Source organism: Dunckerocampus dactyliophorus, chromosome 2 (genome assembly GCF_027744805.1).
Source record: "Dunckerocampus dactyliophorus isolate RoL2022-P2 chromosome 2, RoL_Ddac_1.1, whole genome shotgun sequence".
Taxonomy (NCBI): Eukaryota; Metazoa; Chordata; class Actinopteri; order Syngnathiformes; family Syngnathidae; genus Dunckerocampus; species Dunckerocampus dactyliophorus.
This window is the reverse complement of record NC_072820.1, coordinates 31,917,504-31,937,606: the sequence shown is the minus strand read 5'-3', so window position 1 is coordinate 31,937,606 and position 20,103 is coordinate 31,917,504. Positions and strand designations below refer to the sequence as shown.

Sequence of the window (20,103 nt, the reverse complement as noted above, 5' to 3'; positions counted from 1 at the left end):
CAACAGAGTAGCCATTTACATTTTTTGATAACCAAAAAGTCAAGAGAAGAAAATCAAGTAGTACAGCAGCAAGCTGTGTGTTCGTTTTCACCCCACAGTAACCACAAGAAATACACCTAGCTATCATCCATGACAGGAATATATAAAATCCACCAACATTCACTGCGTATTTGAGAAAATCAATCAATCAAGCGACAGTTAAGAGACCAAAAGAATGACCAATATAATGTACTCTTTTGATGTTAATTTTTACTTCCATGGTGATGGCTTTCTTTTTCTTTGCGCACTGCCGCTGGGGAGACGTAGTGAAGTGCCGCTGTTTAATGGTTTCATTTTATTTGAACATACACACATGTACTTCAGTATACATCACATAGTACAATTCACAATTTCACATGTCCAAAAAGAGTAGGAAGAAACAGAGCTTATTCAATCCTACCCCTTCTTCGTTTCATATCAATTGCTAATACGTTTGTAGGATTTGATGCTAATATTTGCATTGTAGAAAGTCAATGCAAGCATGTTTTGCTTGCACCAATAGTGTCTTTAATAAAATGTTCCGGTGAACCAGTGAACATTTTTTTTTTGCGTGTTATTGCAAGATTATCTTTTTTTTGCATTGAGTGGAGTGTTGAAAAAGTTGAGAAAACGTTCTCTGCTCACGGCCACGGTACAAAAAAATGTTATGAGCAAGTTAATCTATGATTATCCTTGAACATTAAAAAAAAGTCATATTTGTTTGTGTGTGCGTGTGTGTTCTTTCTTTCAAGGTTTGAAGAAATTGTCAAGAGAAAAGAAGTGGAATATCATGCTGGTGGTTCGACGCAGAACTCAGTGAAAATTGCCCAGGTTAGTCTTGTTTTTGCTGCCTCTCTTTTACACCTTTTTATTTGTGCAGCACAAAGAGACACGCAGGCAGGCTTTCATAATATTTGCGCTATTATCTAGCTGGCCTAATTTCCCGAGACACACCAAGCTTCAATTAGAGAGAAAAACAAGTTGACGCAATTAACGTGTCACAATAAATTCCATCAGCAAATGTTGATGTTCTCAGAGGCAGCTTGGTATGGAAAAGAAATGGGTGTTTGTCCAAATCTTAAATAGCAATCTGTGTTTGCACATGATTATTCACTCAATGCAACTCCTCCTTTCTTTCATTGAACTGACAGCGCTAAGAATGTCAATTTGGCATGCAGTGATTATGTGCTGATAATGCCCTGGTCTGCTTGTAGTGGTAAACGAAGCAAAGGCGACTAGTTGAAAAATAAGTCTTTCGATGAGCACTGAATGGTAATGCTATTTTGCTATTTGAGAGTGTCTTTTATGTGTGTTTTTGTTATATAGTAGTTAAAGGTCCTGTTTGTGAGCATGTGTTACTCGTTTGAAGATGTTCTTTGGACCAAAATGGGGTGCGGCTCCCCAGGTGTAAATGAGTTCCCAAGGGAGCAAAGTGGGGGTCCTTTCAGGGATTGACATGGGGGTGGCCAACAGGCACCAAAATGGTTGTCATACCCAAGGACCAAAACCACAAATGAGGGTGGGACCCAGGAAGAAAACTAGGAGCATCCCAGGCACCAAAATGGGATAGACATAGGTGTGCTCCTTAGGGATCTAAATGGGAGCGTGCTCAGGTACAGAAATGACGTTGGGTCCTGGGGCTACAAACCATGGCAGCTTTAAGCATCACAATGGGTGGCAGTCCCTGTGACCAAAATTTGCGTAGTCCCCAGGCACTAAAATGGGAAGGGCCCCATGCACATGGACGAAATTGGATGCTGTCCCCACGGATAGAAATGGGAGTGGCCCCACGGACAAAAAAAGATGTGGCCCCCAGTGGTGAAAGCGTCACCCTGAAGGACCACAATGGGTGTGGCCAAGAAATTGTGAGCAGTCACAAAGGAAATAATAGGGGGTGACCCCCCCAGAGACAAAATGGAAGTGGCAGTAGGCACCAACACCCCCAAGCTACCACCCACCATACCTGACATCAGAGTCAAAGGAGAAATTCCTTTTGAAAATCAGTGAAAAGTATGAAATTTGTAGTCGTGGAGTATAAAATGATCTTGCACTTGAAAGAACTCTAAAAGAGCTGCCTTAAGGTATGTTTAAAAAAAACTCCCCTGTGAAATCAGGTGGAAATTTTCATGGCAAGCCGACATGCGCCCCTGTACCTCTGTGAGAAGCCTTCAGTCAGCTAAATTGGTCTTCTAAAGGCATGGTAGAGCCCAGTCAAATGTTATTCTACTCTGTTTATTTAGCTATTTGCCCCCCTCCAGAGGAAAGATGTAGCGCTGATTCTAAAAAAGCCAAGATAACATGAGTGTTTTCCTCCCACGCGCCTCAGAGTTTCTGTCAATATATACCTTCAGGTGACGGTGCTCCTTTATGGAAAATGTATAATGCATAACCGGCTGCCGGATTATCACATTGTAGCACCTGCAAAGTATGTGCAGCTCCAAAACGCGCTGCATTGTAGAAGCTTTGCCTTCAAACGACAATGATATGCACCGCATCCACATCAAAGCACTCACCTCCTAAATCTATTCAGGCCAGCTTTACTCAGGAGCCACCGGAGGAGAGAGGATGAAGGTGTTTGCAAGCCCTCCCATGTGGAAAACCCGAGTGTGGGCGAATCAATGATCTGAATTTCTCTCCCGAACACTTCATCAGAGGCTGTAATAGGTTAAATAGCTCCGCTCCATCCAAGTTGGGATTTCCGCACTATCAAGGAAACCCTAAACCTCGGCTTTACGAAGACACCCAATCGATGGTAATTGGATTTAGTTAAATGAGAATTGACCAAACGGAAGCTTAGATGGATAAATATGGCTGTGCTCGAACCAACATCTCTGATTGAAAGCATCCACTGCACACTTTTGAGTTGTTAAGTTGTTTTTTTTTTTGGTACCAGCTGGTATTGGAAAGGTGCAGAGAGATATGGATATTTGGTATTTGTTCCAAAGAAAACATGCTTTTTGTTGACAGTTGGGCTTTGGGTAATGTGTATTACTGCCCCAGCAAAAAAATAGGGGCATTGCCGAGGGACAGAAATGTAGATTTATTTGGTCATGTGTATTGTTTTAAAGTACTGAATTGACTAAAGATGCAAATCTGTTTGTGATAGACAATTCAATTCAAGTCTAGATACACATGTTACATATGATTAAAAAATGATATATTTTAAAAACGGAACAATTCAATATGATTCGATGCAGTGTACAAACCATTTGGCTTAATGTTGCTAGAAATGGAAGTGGAGCCCCCAAACTAAATGTTGTTGTGTAGTGTGTGCAATGGCAATAAACATGAATCTATCAATCTATATCAAATGTAACAATGAAAAAACAGAAGTCTTAACCTTCAGTCCAATTAATAATACAAAATTAACAAATGCCCTAGTGCAAAGCCCCTTAGGTAATGACACACATCTTCCAAGCACAGATAAGTAAATAGAACTGTTTATATTATATAGAACACTAGCTAGCTAGCTCGGCTGCAGTCGTGGGAAGTTTTGGACATGCGCGACAATCCTTTTGCCGGCAACCCAGGCTCTCGCATTGTTCATAAGACAGTCAACCAATTGCTTCTCTCGCGATACCCGGTGCATGTCTCTGCAGTCGATTAATCTAAAGATTTATTATCGATACAGGAGGCTTCTACCAAATAGCCGAATCGTTCGCTCCTCAAACCGGATATCCAATCACATTGGTTTATTGTTGACAACCCTCGGATTGATGAGATATAAGATTGAACAACTTCTCTCCGAGCGAACCTTTTCTTCCTGTCACTCACACACATGCCAGTGATACGCCTGGATAGATGCAGCAGGGTCGTCTTGTATTCGGGTAAAGCCGCCAAGCTAAGGATGGATATGTCTGGCTGTATCTAGCATTATTATTTGGCTTTGGCGGAAATCTTGGTTGTACTTTTGCTTGGTAAACTTGATCTGAAGATCCCTCTAACGTCTCTCTGGAAAAATGCTAGAAGTGGGCAGGAGCTTGTTGCCGTTGCTCTGGATTCTACCAAACACCTTCCCCGGAGCAACATCCGACATGAAAGCTACTGGTTGTAAAGTGAACAAAAACCAGCCCAGCATGGCACATCAAAAAGATGGAACCAAGCGAGAAACGACTCCTTTTTGTCTGGGAGCTATTTTACTACGTTACTGGTGGGGAATTGTGTCCTCGGAGCATCGTGTATATAGGTGACAGGAGGCAGTTGACACGGGGAGGGCGTGTGGATCAAGAAGCACAGTCCATTCATTTAGCCAGAACATCAAAGCCTTGCAACAGCTCCCCGATAGGCCCCCAAAGTTGGAACCCTGGGAGTTATTGCCACTGCCAGGGAAGTGCATCCGACCTCGGGTTCCCACTGCATGCGGAGCGTTTTCATTAGGAAGCCTGGCAAATTGGCATCGTTGCCTAGTTTGCTTTGCAGCGTAAACAGAGCTGTAAACTACCTTTTTGATTTCTTCATATCATCAATTTGCTGGAACATCTTAATTGTTGTTTGAAAAATACGCATGGCTGTCTCTGTTATAGGTATAATGCCTGTTTAACATTTCCTCAGAGCCGGTCAATTGCAGAAGGGGTGAACGCATGGGCCCGGGCTTGCATTTTGGCTCTGCAGCTCCTAACTGGAAGCACATGTGCGTCACACTGTTGAAAGTTTTATTTAAAAAAAAAAAAATCGGACTGCACTATTTCTTCAGGAAATACGAGGTTTGACGTCCCATTGACTTATTTCTCCAGGTGAAAATATGCCATGACCTAATGTTTGGCTTTTATAGCTCGTTCTGTTAAATAAATAAAGAGCAGCAATGGGGGAGGCCCAATTTTTTTCTTTTTTTTAAACGGGCTAAATGAAGAAATTCCTACGCCTGGTACCACTTAGCCAAGAAGGCGCAGGCAAGGCGAAAGAGTGGAGCTTTTGTGCTCCAGCCATGAGCGTAGGATGTGCTTTTTTCGCTAAAAGAGGCCATTAACTGTTTTACTGTTACTTACACTCTTGCTCAAACCTAATGACTTCTGCTAGGACAGACATTCTTTGTGACTAGACCTTCGGTGTTAGTGTCTCACGTCTGCTCCTAAGAGCCCTGACCTCGCTCCTTTCAGGTTTTGATCATGTCGAATGTAGCCGCTGTGCAGCTGTGCTTGAAATAAACCCACTAAGGAGCGATTAAGGCCCCCACTGGCTTTTTTTTCTTTATTTTCAGCAGCAGAAATGGAGCCTCTCAAGCATGTGGTCGCCCTGAAAGCCAAATCCTCTGGTTTGTTTTAAGGCAGGTTAATTGCACAACCACTGTTTAGCACGCTGCTTTTGGCTTGCTTTATGGTTTAAGAATCTTGCGAGATTTCTGCCTTTATTTCAGTGCAGACATTCCAGGTGTACACTTCACTGCTGTTATTTTCATCGTCGGAAGCACGGGCACGCCTCATTCGCTTTGACGTGCGACGTGTTCATGCGTGGGCATCGGTGTCACCCGCCATAAGGCAGCCGTGGTGCCATTCATCCTCCCCCCCCCCCTTTTTTTTTACATGCCTTCCACCTCAACTGTTGTGCGACTGTATGCCGCAGCGTAACACTGGCACCGCATTAAATCACTGTGATCACAATAATAAAAGTTGACGAGGCGATTATCCCGCAACTTTATCACGAGAGAGATATGCTACTAGCTGACAGCTCAATCATGCAGTTTCTCTGAGTTCCTGGAGTGTTGGAAAGGTGACGGAGGCACGTGGATCCGAATGCGAGACAGAAAGCATTCATGATTTCCAGGCAGGAGACCAAAAAAAATCTTTGCTGTCTGAGGAAAAAAGTGTCAGTGACGGCAACAGTAATTACAAGATACGGCTAGTAGGACACAACGGAAGGCAAGGACAAGACTGGCGAGAGCAGGGGTTTTGGAACTCAGCATCTTGAGAAAAATAAAGAAAAACATAATTCTTAAACCTGCTAAGCTAGCAAATTTTAATAGAATATTTTGTTCCCACATGAGAGATTACACAGAGTACAGGATGGGTAATGAAAGCCACAAAATATGCTCAACAAAATCCCGATATGTGACCTAAGCGGCTGCCTAGGGCCAAGCGGCCACTAGGGGGGGCCCTAAAAACTGAAGTTAATTCGTGGCTAACTAGCCAGACCACCTAGGCCAAATCTTGATAGCACCCCAGATGTCTAGAACAGATGACAGCCTGTACAGATGCACTGAAAATGGTTAGCGGTCATTTTTAGGAGTATGGTATTGTTGATCTAAATGCCCTTACATGCTAAACAGATTTGCTCTGCCAGGGAAAAGTGTAAGATACTCTTCCCCTGTTATATAGATTTTATTTGACTTTATTTGATGTCTATTGTTATGCAAATTTTGAGCGGACAGACCGGAGCAGGAGGGGATAGAAAAGAAAAGAAAACAGAGGGGGCAGTGCGGGGACAAAAGGGGTACAATACAGAGAGAGACAAGAACAACAGCAACACCAACAATTGCAACGACAATAACAAAACAACAGAAACAAACGAGTTTGGTTTCTTAAAACAATATGCATTCAAAAGATTAATGCATTTGCATCACAAAAATGACTTCTCAAAAAAAATCAAACCTCACAAAACGCTCTGCATTATATTTCTCTCCTGCCGTATACTTGCGCTCTGTCGCCTGTGCGTTCCTGTGCATGTGACGAAGACACTCATCTTCTTCCGCTGTGGAACACATATGTAAACAAGATGGCCACGGCGCTCCGTATATGACGTGACACATCTTATGTTGACATTCACTTTGTTGTTATTATCGAGAGAATGAAAAATAGTCAGTAAAATGTGGAGTGTGTCCAGCTTTAAGATAGTGACGCTATCACAGGGGTCTCCAACACGTACCTCGTATGCTAACAGTAGCTAGACAGCTGATGTGGAGTAGTTCAGAAAAGAATATTTGCTTCACCTCCTCTCTTCACCACCAAAAATGACGCCTGTATTTAACGACAAATGAGCTCACTGAGTGGAGATGCACTTTGTAAATAAAGTGCAGTTTAAATGTTGGCAGTCACATAAAACACAAATAGCTCACCTCTACTTTCTTTTTGTCAAAGTAGTTTTAATAATGCTGCAAGTTGGATACATCTGTGCTATCATAACCCTGGACTATGAATTTATACTGTTTATTCAGGACAGGTTTCTATATAAAAAATATTTTATTTTTTTAATTGTGTTATTTTGAACTAAAAAATATATATTATTGAACAATTAATTTACCATGTATTCGTATTACTCTAAAACAGGAATCAAATTAAATTGAGCTTTGTGTCAGATAGTACAAAAGTTTGTCTATTTGACTAAATAGGTCAGGTAACAAAAGGAGGCTCAACATTTTAGACTCTCAGCAACTTTGCCATTAAATTGACAGTTTTGCAATGTTCTAGGTTCATGTTCTGCTGGTTGTTGAGAAAAGTTAAATAAATAAAATAAGTGAATAAATAAATAAGTTTAACGATTGTTATTGTCATAGTAAAAAAAAAATATGCAGACGCAGCAGTGGCACGTCACTGCCCTCCGATGCAGCCCACTGCCACAGCTTCAAAAAATCCTATGGAAAACCCTGAATTGTGTCCTGTCATTTATCTTTCTGTTCATAAACTACTGTAAAAATTGGCATATTTCACACATAGTTGCAGGCGGTGATTAATCATGATTAAATAATTTGGAAACTGTGATTAATTTCATTAAAATTTGTAATCATTTGACAGGCCTAGTTAAATGTAATGTCCGGCAAGTATTTTATCATGACTTTTTGTGTTGTTGTGTAAAAAGCCACTCAATTGCATCAGTATCCCGCTTTGTTAGGTTCTGTATGGATAAATCCCAGATTTGGACTCTTATAGCTATTATTTGGCAATTTTTCTTCAGGATCTCTGTGTGAAAACGGCTTAATTCAATAATTTTAAATATTTCATATATTATATATTGACTGTGGATTTACCTCAACTTCCCCTCATTCCTTGTCATGCTTTTCTTCTTCAGGCCCTTAAACTCGTTGGGACTGAAGCAACAGCGCCTCTGCTGGTTGTGGCCCTGCACCTCATTCTCAGTTATTTCAAGACCCAATCAATAATCAGTTCCCCTAATTAATTGAGTACTATGCCCATCCTGAATGATGGTCCTGTCTTATAATTAGAAGGATTTGGACAGTAAAGGCTCTTATTCGGGAATTCAATGAGATCCCTGTGTAAAAAATGAGTTAAACTATTTTTGTTGGTGGGACTGAAGCAACAGCACCTCTGCTGGTTGCACTCCATTTTTTAGTCACTTCAAAATAAAATCAATAATAATTGAATCCAGTATTATGCCTATCCCTGTCTTGTATTTTCCTTGCAGAATGCCTAACAGTATCATTTATTTGGCACATTTCTCTCCGTGCCCTCCCCTTTTTTGCGGCTGAACTGTTGCATAGCAACGGAGGGGGGGAAACACTTTTAAATATTTGTTTTTTTTTTCTTTTGAGGAAATAACATACAGCCTGCAATTACAGTTCATTTCTCTTCCCGAGTTCAAAAGTTTAAGCAGTCGTTGGGTTTGTGTGCCAAGCAATAAATGAAACCAAATGAGGGTTTATGTTCGCCTGGAAAAACTGACAAAACGCAGCCTCTGGAATATTGTTCTGACTTATCAACAGCTGTTTTTTTTATCAAATAAACGCCGGGTAACTTTCGGCGCCCCACACTAATTCATTTCGAAGCTTGCTGTAGCTTTTCGTGTGTGTGTGTGTGTGTGTGTGTGTGTGTGTGTGTGTGTGTGTGTGTGTGTGTGTGTGTGGTTTAAGACCTGAACAAGCGAATCGGTGACAGGATGGAAAATGTGTAGGTGAGTGCCTCAGGAAAGAGGGGACGGGGAGGCTGGCTGACGCACAGCAGGTGACAGGCAGACACTAATAGTAATGGCTCTTATCAGTGGCGGGTCCCTGACATCCCTCCCACTCCCATCTAGCAGTGGAGGGGTGCTGGGAGCTCGCTGCAGCCCGTTCAGTCGGAAAAAGAGACCTGCCAAACACCGGTCCCCCCCTCACATATAAATTGCATCATTAACATCGCCTAGATTATTCGTGAGCTCTCCCACCGGGTTTATGGCGACAGAGGCTCAACTTAGCGATTTGACACTCGAAAGACACTGCGAGCTTTTGCGGGAGGCCGGAGGGGGGGGAGTGCCAATTCCGTTCTTGAGTGTGAGCCTTATTATTTAGTCTGGTGTGCTTTAGTTGGGTGTAAAAATCCACTTTTTAATGACATTCTAACAGTAATACGTATCCCTAGACCAGCCAACACCAAATGGATACTGACCCAGTGATAGTACTTTATGGACCCGTGACCAATTAAAGTGATTGGGAAATATAATAACATATAATGCAGCAAAGGTGGTGACGTCACTCAAAATGAGCCATTGAAATTGTTTGTTTACTTGCCGAGAAGTGAATAACCATGGCTTGCTCAAAAGTAAGAACATTTGATAGAGAAAACTGAATATTTAAAAGTGAATGGACAGACCAATGTTCATTCTTCCAGAATCCAGTGCCAAACTTCTGTGTCTCATATGCTCTGCAACTGTGGCGCTGGTCAAAAGTGCAAATGTGACGCGACATTACTTGACAAAACACAGATCATTGAAGGGGAAGTATTCACCCACGTCTGATGTGAGAGTGCGGATAATAACGTTGCTTAGAGACCAGTATGAAAAATATACAAGAGTCATAACACATTATAGCACATTTATAGCACAGCAACGTGCAAATGGATTGTATGGATGTTGGAGCAACACAAAAAATCTTTCACTGACTGAAGAATTGTGAAGGAGTGCTTCTGCTGCAGAGACCTTACTCAAAGGTAAACACAAAGTGGGCAATTGTGTAACAAATTCAGACAAATCCCAATGTCAACTACAACAATAACAGGAAAATCAGAAATCAGAAAGAGGGTGTACTGTTGCAGCTTTTCTGTTAAAGAGACAGTTATTGAATTGTTATTATTTAAAAGTATGTTTTCAAAGAAACCAGTCCAGGTCATTGTTTGTACAGTCAAACCTTTTATTATTTATGTGAAATTTGGTCCCGTTTTCTTTGAAATGCAATTTAGGTGCCAAGATAATTGTGTTGTATTAAAACAATAGGGTGATGTTCAGTGTTTCATTACATTTGATATTCACATACGCTTGTCTGTTTGATGCAATTTAAGGTAAAAATAAGGTTCAGACTGTGGAAACAAATAGGCTAACCAAGCATGATGATGCTGTGAAAATGTGACTGAAATGTTAGCACTGTAGCCTATGTAGCCAAGTTATTAACGTATTCGGCTGAGGGGAGGCGCAGCAGCCTGAGAAAAATAAAGACACATTTTTTGGGGGGAAATTGCTACGCAAATTTCAGCAATTTTAAAGGCAAAAAATACAGTTTTTACCTGCTAAGCTACTGTGAGATGATCAGGAAATGACTTAAAGGGTCCCTGACATGATTCAACAACTTTGCTTAAGTATATATTGTTTGTAATTATGTTCTACGTTGTTTGATATGTTTAAAGCGAACAGTAAATTCGCAAAAATGACATCTCAGCGTCTTTTTCCGGATGTGATGTAATGAGGGTAATATGGCTCACCGAAAGCAGAGCTAACAAACGCTCCTTGGAGATAGATCATCGACTTGGTTCAGTATATTATTCATCAAAATAGTAGTCATGCCAAAATGTTGTATTGCGGCTGGATGTTCGCATTATCCGAGTGATACTGTAAGTTTGTTGACTTTTCCGAAAGACGAAGGTTTAAGACAATAATGGACGAAGCAAGTGCAGAGAATGAGATACACATGGACGCCCACCTCGAGCGTTGTCTTTGGTAATGGTAATAGTTTAATTTATTTTGAACATGCATACAAGTTACAGTGGAATACACCACCAAGTACAATTTGCAGTTGTACATGCCCAAAAAGGAATAGGAAGAAGCAAAGATTATTTAATGCTACCACCCCATCCGTTTCATGTCAAGGGCAATACATTTGTTCACTTCCTGTATTCCAAATGTACTCTTTGCCAATTTTAAATACATAGGAAAATGATAAGGCAGTATAACAATGTGGTAAAATAGGAGTCAAGGTTGTAGCCACTGCAAATAAATTATCTAACAGTCATAATAATTATATAATAATAATAACTGATGAAAGGGTTAATAGTTGACAGAAACATAGTTGGATGTTGAGTGAGTAAAATGTTCTCACAAAAAACCAAGGAGTTATGTAGTAGTGGTTAGACATAGCATTGTATGTACACAGTGGTTCAGGACGCTTCTTTTACTAGACCAGCAAATTTTAATAACTGTGATTTTAGTTGTTATGTATAACAAGTGGCATTGTGGATGATCCTAACTGATCTTTTTTGCAGCACGGTTGGCAAGTGAAGTGTAATTTTATAGTTATTTCCCCATATCTCCACACAATAAGTTAGACATGGCAGATATCCTTTGCAGTGATCATTTCATTGAAGACCGCTTCGAAGGAACGCCTTTACAAGAAGCATTTCACTTTGGGGGGGTGTGGGGCGTGGTGGGGTGATGGCGATCATTCATTGTCGACGTGAGGCCGCATGTACATTAAAACAGACAGGCTATTGAAAACCCCTTTCCACACATTAAGAAGCCGATTTAAAAGAATAATTGAAGGATAAGTAACCCCAGAGTAACTTACCATTCTGTGTTTTGAAAGAAGGCAGAAGTCCCTGTTCTGCATGTTCTCTAATTCATCTCCAAATGTTTCTTCCTCCTAAAAGTATTGACACGTCGCTCAAATCTTTGCTATAATCACTGTCAACATTCTCTGTCTCGTACGCCGCTTTGTGTAGCTGAGCAGTATTACTTTGATTACATCACATCCACAAATGAGTTGTGAGAACTCGTTCGAACTACAAATGTCATTTTTGTGAATTTTCCGTTCGCTTTCAACAAATCGGACAATGTAGAATTGAATAATTACAAACAATATACAGTATATTCAATATTCAGTTATATATTCAGTTGATGAATCATGTCAGGTACCCTTTAAACCAAATTCTTTCATGACTGTAAATGACATTAGTGCTACCCACATGTGTTGACATTCTAGCATACCCTTGCAAAAACATTTTGCTTGATGGCGGCCATGTTTTTTGACCAACCTTGCTCAAAGTTTACATATGAGCTTGTCAGTCCTCTATAGTTGTGTACCAAATTTCTTGGTGATATGGCGAAACACACTCGTTAGTGAATGTTTTTGCACATTAAGCTGTTCATTGAAATTTCAAGTCAAGCTGACTTGAGGGGTTTAATAACAGCGCTACCATGTGGTGTACTTAGAAAAATAATAGCACAGGCAACACAGTCCGGACGCATATGTTGACAAATTATCACCCTTTTGTGTGCAGCGGTTCAGGGGTACGTAGAAGAGTTAGCTGTATAGAACATAAAGTAGGCATCCTTCTGTCCGAGAGACATTGGTAGCTCCCCGGGGCAGGGCACAAGCCTGGGCAGAGTGTAAGGTGACCATGTGCTGCCCATTCAACATGGCCCCCCTCTCGGTCAGCTTGGTCCAATGGTACGCGGAGCATTACAATTTGGAGCTGGCTTTGGCTGCAGGAGCAGGGTGGATGAAGTGTCTTGCCCCTAGGGACACAACAACATTGACTAGGTGGAGGCAGCGAGAATCAAACCGCCAAACCTCCGGTTTCTGGACGACCTGCTTCACCTCCTGAGCCAGAACATAAAGAACTTTAGCCCAATTGACAAGCACACTGGAGTCCTACCAATCCCGCCCTCTCTTTAGATCAGTAGGCAATTAACTCATAATTACAATCTGAGGTCAGGGTTAAGCTCCAAGTTAAAGGTTGAAACAGCAAACATTTTTATATGATCCTCTTACTCCGCCTTTGCTGCTGCGAGGCTGCGTACCTCACAGGCCGGAGTACATTACACTACAATAAAGCCCCCGTGGCAATTACTCCTCAATGACTATCTTCACGCTTATACCGTCCGTGTGATTAATCTGGGATGTCCTCCGCAACCCTCCAACACTGTCCAGCTTCTGCCTACCTTGCAAGTTTCATTCACACCTGAACAAATAGCTCCTTTGCACGAAAAGTGCAAGGCTTTTAGTTTTAGTACGAGAGGAGAGAGCACAGCGATAACGAGACATCCCAACAAGGAGGAAAAGAGCGGGCGAGGTGGAGTGCCAGTGGTGGGTCACAGTGATCGCTGGGTGTTGTGCGTTTCATAGCGTTGAATACAGGGGCATTTATTTTTGTGCTTTGGTCTGTAACAGCCGCAGGAAATAGCTCTTGATCGGAGAGCAAATCCTATTAGGTTACACCCGCACTAATGGGCTCTGCACTGAGGCCTGTGTGAACCTTTGGAAAGTCCACCACTTGGGGCTAATAGAGTCCAACAACCCTGAAATGCCACATAGATGTACGAGCAAACACATTCCTGGCAATATCAGTGCACTGGATCAGGTTATCCCAGCCCCTGAGAATACAAAAGTAATACTTCTATTTACACCATGGACCACCTCAAACAATATGTTTGAAATTGATTACGCTACCCCGCTTAGCATCGCGGTTTAGCTTTGAATCTATGGCTAGTATCCGCTTGTGCCGTTTGAAGTGGATAATATGGGGAAAAATATGCTTCTACTGTAAAGCCACCCCACACTTTTGTACATCTTACGTTACACAAAGTAATGGAACAAGTGTTGCCATACGCGTCAAAGTGTTGCATTGTTTTTGTGGCAGTTAACTTTTTTTTTTGTTTTTTATAAAAAAAAAGTTTCAAAAAGCATTTAAGCATTTATAAAGCATTTATTCTGATTTAGACCAAAATTGTGTGGGGGTCATATGCCTCTAAAGTCGTACCAACCGTTGGGATTTCCAACCGTCATCATGTGTACTTTGGCATAGATTAACTCAAGAGTATGTTTTTGAAGAAGATACATATGAGTAACTTGAAGTCGCATCGCCATTCGTGGCAAATGACATAAAACACTAGTGTAAAATGCTACGTGAACTTTTTTACGCTTGTGTGGAATGAAAAATGTTAGGTGAACTTTTTTTACGCTTGTGTAAAATAAAAAATATTTGGTCAACTTCTTTTGACGCGTGTGTAAAATAAAAAATGTGAGGTGAACTGTATATGACTTTTTTTATTTAAGTATTTCAACTTTGTGCTTGTAAATTTAGTTTTTTTTGATATTATGACCTTATTCCGATAATATTTTGACTTAATGCTTGTGAAATTACATCTGATTTCTCAGTTTTTGCTGTTGTTTTTCTTTTTAGATTTCTATTTCAATTATATTTTCAGAATGTTCCACAGGCCGATAAAAACACAGCCATGGGTTGCAAACGGCCCTCAGGCCGCACTTTGGACACCCCTGCTTTAGAGGTTCCACTCTGTTTATTTTACAACTTGCAAAATGTGATACTGATGGGATGAAAACAACAAGTAGGAAAAGAAGTGTGGCAAGTATAAAAGGTACGACAAGACTGGTGTGGTGCTTGTTCTACGCGTGACCTCCGTTGATGTTCTCCTGATGGATGTCCTCGACATGAACTGCCTCATAAATCCACGTTCCTTTGCTGTCACCATTACCCCCTATGAGTGTGTGTGTGTGTGTGTGTGTACGCTGTCATGCCGCTTGCACAGTTACAGTACAGTGTGCACCTGTCACACGCAATTTATGACCGCCAATTTGTTGGTACGTGTCATGGGAGTTGCTCTTTTTTTCTTTGAGAACTTTTACTCTTTTGATTTGTTTCAATTCCAAGGAGTGGAATTGAATATGTCCCAGTGTCATGGTCGCATATTATAATACAATGGCGACTACATTCTGATGTAGCCTGAGGGGTTTAGCGGCTTGTGATGAGCTGTCACTCGCTTTGTTCCATACAATAAAAGCAAACCAGAGCACGACAATGAGATGTTTTGTTGGGTGTAATTGTTGCACCGCCGCCTGTACGGCCTGTGCTCGCGGCTAGGATTATCACCCCAAAGAGAGATGGAGGGGGTATGGGTGGGTGGGTGGCTAGGTATTAGAAAATGACAAGCTCTCATGTTGGTGAACACTTGAGGTTTCCCACACTGCCTTGTTTTGATTCTCATCTTCCCCACCAATTAAGCTAATATGCCATAATTAGAATTTTAAATGTATACCACCGTGAGATAAAAAAAAAAAACAACAACTCTCAACCAAACCCCTCTGTTTCTCCTTTCTTTGTCTTCACACGAGTTGGCAGCTGATTAGATCACGGCACTAATCAGAACGGTGTATCGTAAGAGGCCTAACTGTGAAGAAGAGAGTACGCATTTTTAGGGGAGACACCCCTCACACTTGAGCAAGCATTTCCATTACTGTATAGTGTCTCAATATGACATTGTGAAGCCGATCATGAACCACCCTTTCTTGGGAAACTGGTTTTCCAACTTGATAAAAGAGCCCAAACACACCTCCAAGATGACAGGTGGAAGGTGAAGGTGATGGAGTGGTCCGGGATGTCTGCTGCAGACCTGAAACTCAAGTGGGAGGAAGGAATGTGGAAGAGTGCAAGGTGTCTGGAGGACTGGAAAAGGATTCCAGTGACAACCTGTTCAGCACCTGGTGAATTCCATGCCCAAGAGGATGAAGGCAGGCCGTGGTCCTCACACTAAGTATTCACACTTTGTACACAATGCATGTTCACTCTGAGGTCATCATGTTGGCTGGAATTCACATTTCTCTCAATGAACCGCAGCTCCCCAGTGCCGGCAGCACTCGTGCAGCCCCAAGCCATAATGCCACCACCGTGCTTGACACAATTATCATAGTACAATGATATATATATGTATATGTATATGTATGTGTGTGTATATATGTGTATATATATATATATATATATATATATATATATACACTCCTGATCAAAATCTTAAATCTCAGTTGAAAAATTGCGAGAATTTGCATTTTGTGCATTTGGATCTTAATGAGGTTTTAAGTAGAGCTACAATATGCAAAAACAAGAAGGGGGAATGAGACAAAAAGCACTTTGAAAAAGTCATTTATTGAAAACAACAAACTGAAATAGGCTGTTTATCAGCTGATCAAAAGTTTAAGACCATCGCTCAAAAAATAACAAAAAACTCTCCAAAACAGAACAACAATGTTCTCAGGAGGACTCAGTAATGAGTAGCTCCACCATTCTTGTTCATCACTTCAAAAATGGGTTTGGGCATGCTTGATGCGAGTGTTTCCAGGAGGCTAGTGGGAACATTGCTCCAAGTGGTGAAGATGGCTTCACCAAGGGCATCAACTGTCTGGAACTGATGGCCATTTTTATAAACTTCCCTTGACATCCATCCCCAAATGTTCTCTATGGGACTTAAATGAGGGGAACATGCAGGATGGTCCAAAAGAGTGATGTTATTCTCCCTGAAGAAGTCCTTGGTCAAGCGAGCATTGTGAACTGCAGCGTTGTCTTGTTGAAAAACCCAGCTGTTACCACACAGACGAGGGCCCTCAGTCATGAAGGATGCCTGCTGCAACATCTGCACGTAAGCAGCCGCCGTTTGACGACCCTGCACCACCTGAAGCTCCAGTGTTCGACTGAACGAAAAAGCACCCCAGATCATGATGGACCCCCCTCCACTGTGCCAGGTAGAGAACATCTCAGGTGGGATCTCCTTGTCATGCCAGTAATGTTGGAAACCATCTGGACTGCCAAGGTTACATTTTTCTCGTCAGAGAATAAAACTTGTTTCCACCTTTCAATGTCTCATGTTTGATGCTCCCTGGCAAAGTCTAAACGGGCAGTTTTGTGGTGTTGAAGGAGACGAGGTCTTGGAATTATTTTTTTGTTTTTTTAAACCCTTTTCCCGCAGATGCTGTCTGGTGGTTATTGTGCTGCAGTCGTCACCAGTAAGGGTCTTAATTTGGGTGGAAGACCGCCCTGTGTCTTGATGGACAGCCAATCGGATCCTCCGGCTCAGCGCAGGTGTGATTTTTTTTTGGGTCTACCACTTGACTTTTTTGTTCCATAATGCTCAGGATCTTTAAAAAAATGTAAAATGACTGATTTACTGCTCCCAACCTCAGCACGCTGCGAGAGGTTTTGCTTATGCGGAGAAGAGAAAGCTTTTTAGCTTTAGCCATCAGGAGGGCATGACAGTGTGAATGCCTGACAGAAAATTAACATTTTGAGCAGATTTTGGCTTTTGTAGCCTGTGGTCTTAAACTTTTGATCAGGTGATAAACAGCCCATTTCATTTTTTTTTTTTTGCTTTGTTTAAATTACAAGCTCCAAATGTTTTTGTCTCACTCCCCCTTCTTGTTTTTGCATCTTGTAGCTCTACTTAAAACCTCATTAAGATCCAGTGTAGTTAATAAATAGTTCAACATTGTCGTCCTACCCAGGTGCCATTCTTTCCAATTGCTGTGTATAAATGCACATAAATTCATCAGTATCATCTTGTCAAGTTGTTTCCTAGCTGCTTGTTTTTACTCAGTATCCCCACCCTTCCCAAGGGCCTTTTTTGCTTCGACTGCACACAAACCAGTCAATATTGGCAAGAGAATATTAACCCACCCTCACCCCCCTTGCCCTGTCTTGTCATGGTATCAATACTCCTCTGCGAGAAGAAATAAACTAAACCCCAAAGACCTCCTTTTGTGCTCTGCTATTGGCCGGCCACAAAGGAACTAATGACGGATCCCGCCGACGTAATTGTCTAATTATGCCGGGCAGATGGGCGCGCTGCTTTAACTAGGACACATTGTGCTGCCTCTCCACAACAAAAAAGGCAAAGCAGTGTGACAGCCTCTTCAGCGCTGAGTGGGCGGGAGAGCGAGAAATAAAGAAAGCGGAGGACAGGAGAGGATGAGGAGGGGTGGGTTGGTATTCGTCGGGCCATTCCGCCGGTCGATGTGTTGCCACAGAAACAAACGTCGGGTGTAAACACTGCATGGATCACAGCTCCTGGGAGGTGAATCAGTGTAATGATCTTGGGTTTTTACCAAGCTCAGTCCGTACTTTAAAGCTTCTAATTAAAGACGATCGGACACTCCGTCATTGATCACTTTGGTCAACTGCGCCTGAGAGGAAGATACAGCTAGACATGTAGATAATAGGGGCGGAACAAAATATCAATACATTGCATGGTTATCTCACAGAGCAGTGTTGGCGCCATATATATCGATATGTCTTGCACGCTTAAGGGCCAGGTTTTTATTTTATGTAAACGACAAATGTAAATGTGTTTTACTGTCTTTTTTTTTATTAGCTACTAACGTTGTTACTTTCATTTTAATTAACCTGAAAGACAAACTTGTAGAATAAACATATTTACAGTTTCGTATAAACGTAAGATGTAATTTAATTCATTAAACGTAAAACATAGCTTTTTGATTTGATGTAATGTATACCTCCCTGACTTCTTCTTTTTTGCATGTTTGTCACACTTAAATGTTTAAGATCATCAAACAAATTTATATGTTAGTCGATGACAACACAGCTGAGCACAAAATGCAGTTTTAAATGAAACTTTTTATTTTTAAGGGAGAAAAAAAATCCAAACCTGCATGGTCCTGTGTGAAAAAGTGATTGCCCCCTAAACCTAATAACTGGTTGGGCCACCCTTAGCAGCAACAACTGCAATCAAGTGTTTGTGATAACTTGTAATGAGTCTCTTACAGCGCTGTGGAGGAATTTTGGCCCACTCATCTTTGCAGAATTGTTGTAATTCAGCCACATTGGACAGTTTTCCAGCATGAACCACCTTTTTAAGGTCATGTCACAGCATCTCAATAGGATTCAGGCTAGGACTTTGACTAGGCCACTCCAAAGTCTTCATTTTGCTTTTCTTCAGTCATTCAGAGGTGGACTTGCTGGTGTGTTTTGGATCATTGTCCTGCTGCAGAACCCAAGTTTGTTTCAGTTTGAGGTCACGAACAGATGGCCGGACATTCCCTTTCAGGATTTTTATCACAGGAAGTCTACTAGGTCCTGAAGCAGCAAAACAGGCCCAGGCCATCACACTACAACCACCTGTTTTACTGTTGGTAATATGTTCTTTTTCTGAAATGAGGCGTTACTTTTACGCCAGACGTAATGGGACATCAATGGGATCATCAAGATGTTTTCTTCAGATGAGCCTTAATGTTCTTTTTGTTCCGTTTTTGCCCAGTGTCTTTCTTATGGTGGAGTCATGAACACTGACCTTAACTGAGGCAAGTGAGGCCTGCAGTTCTTTGGATGTTGTGGGGTCTTTTGACCTCTTGGATGAGTTGTCGCTGTGCTCTTGGGGTAATTTTGGTTGGCTGGCCACTCCTGGGAAGGTTCGCCATTTTTTTTTTTTGTGGATAATGACTCTCACTGTGGTTTGCTTAAGTCCCAAAACTTTAGAAATGGTTTTATAAGATTTTCCAGACTGATAGATCTCAATTACTTTCTTTCTCATTTGTTCCTGAATTTCTTTAGCTGTCGGCATGATGTCTAGCTTTTGAGGATGTTTTGGTCTACTTCACTTTTTCAGACAGGTGATTTCTTGATTGTGAACAGGTATGGCAGTAATCAGGCCAGAGAGTGTGGTTAGAGAAATTGAAATCAGGTGTCCTTAACCACAGTTTCATTTAAAAGATGCATTTTGCGTTCAGCTGTGTTGCCATTACCTAATATTTTAATTAGTTTGATGATTTGAAACATTTAAGTGTGAACAACATGCAAAAAAAAAAAAAAAAGAAATCAGGAAGGAGGCAAACACTTTTTCAACACACTGTAAATATATATATATGTTATAGTTGGAACAGATGACAATCAGTTGTTTGCTAGACTGTTGATTGTTGATGAAGCATTTAAGGCAAAGTTGAGTGCAATAGTTGGCTGCAACCAGCAGAGGCACTGTTGACACAGTTGCAAAAATTGCGATACATTTTTGGGTCATTTTTGGCATAGATAATGAGGGAAGTTAGACGTTACTGACAGTGGGTTATTTTACAAAACAAAATCTGATTTATGCTAGCATATCAAAAGTAGTTAAATCTGCAAAAACATGTCCTTTTCCCTTATTTAATTTTTGTAAAAA

At 41.3% G+C, this 20,103-nt stretch overlaps 1 protein-coding gene across 2 annotated transcripts in view; it reads left to right on the top strand.

The window, feature by feature from the left end:
• Positions 1–20,103, top strand: part of LOC129168461 (adenosine kinase-like) — a 142,808-nt gene that overhangs the window by 20,312 nt on the left and 102,393 nt on the right. For both annotated transcript variants that reach the window (XM_054753769.1, XM_054753778.1), the window contains exon 4: positions 771–849. In XM_054753769.1, coding sequence (XP_054609744.1) covers positions 771–849 — 79 coding nt within the window. The remainder of the gene's footprint in view (positions 1–770; positions 850–20,103) is intronic.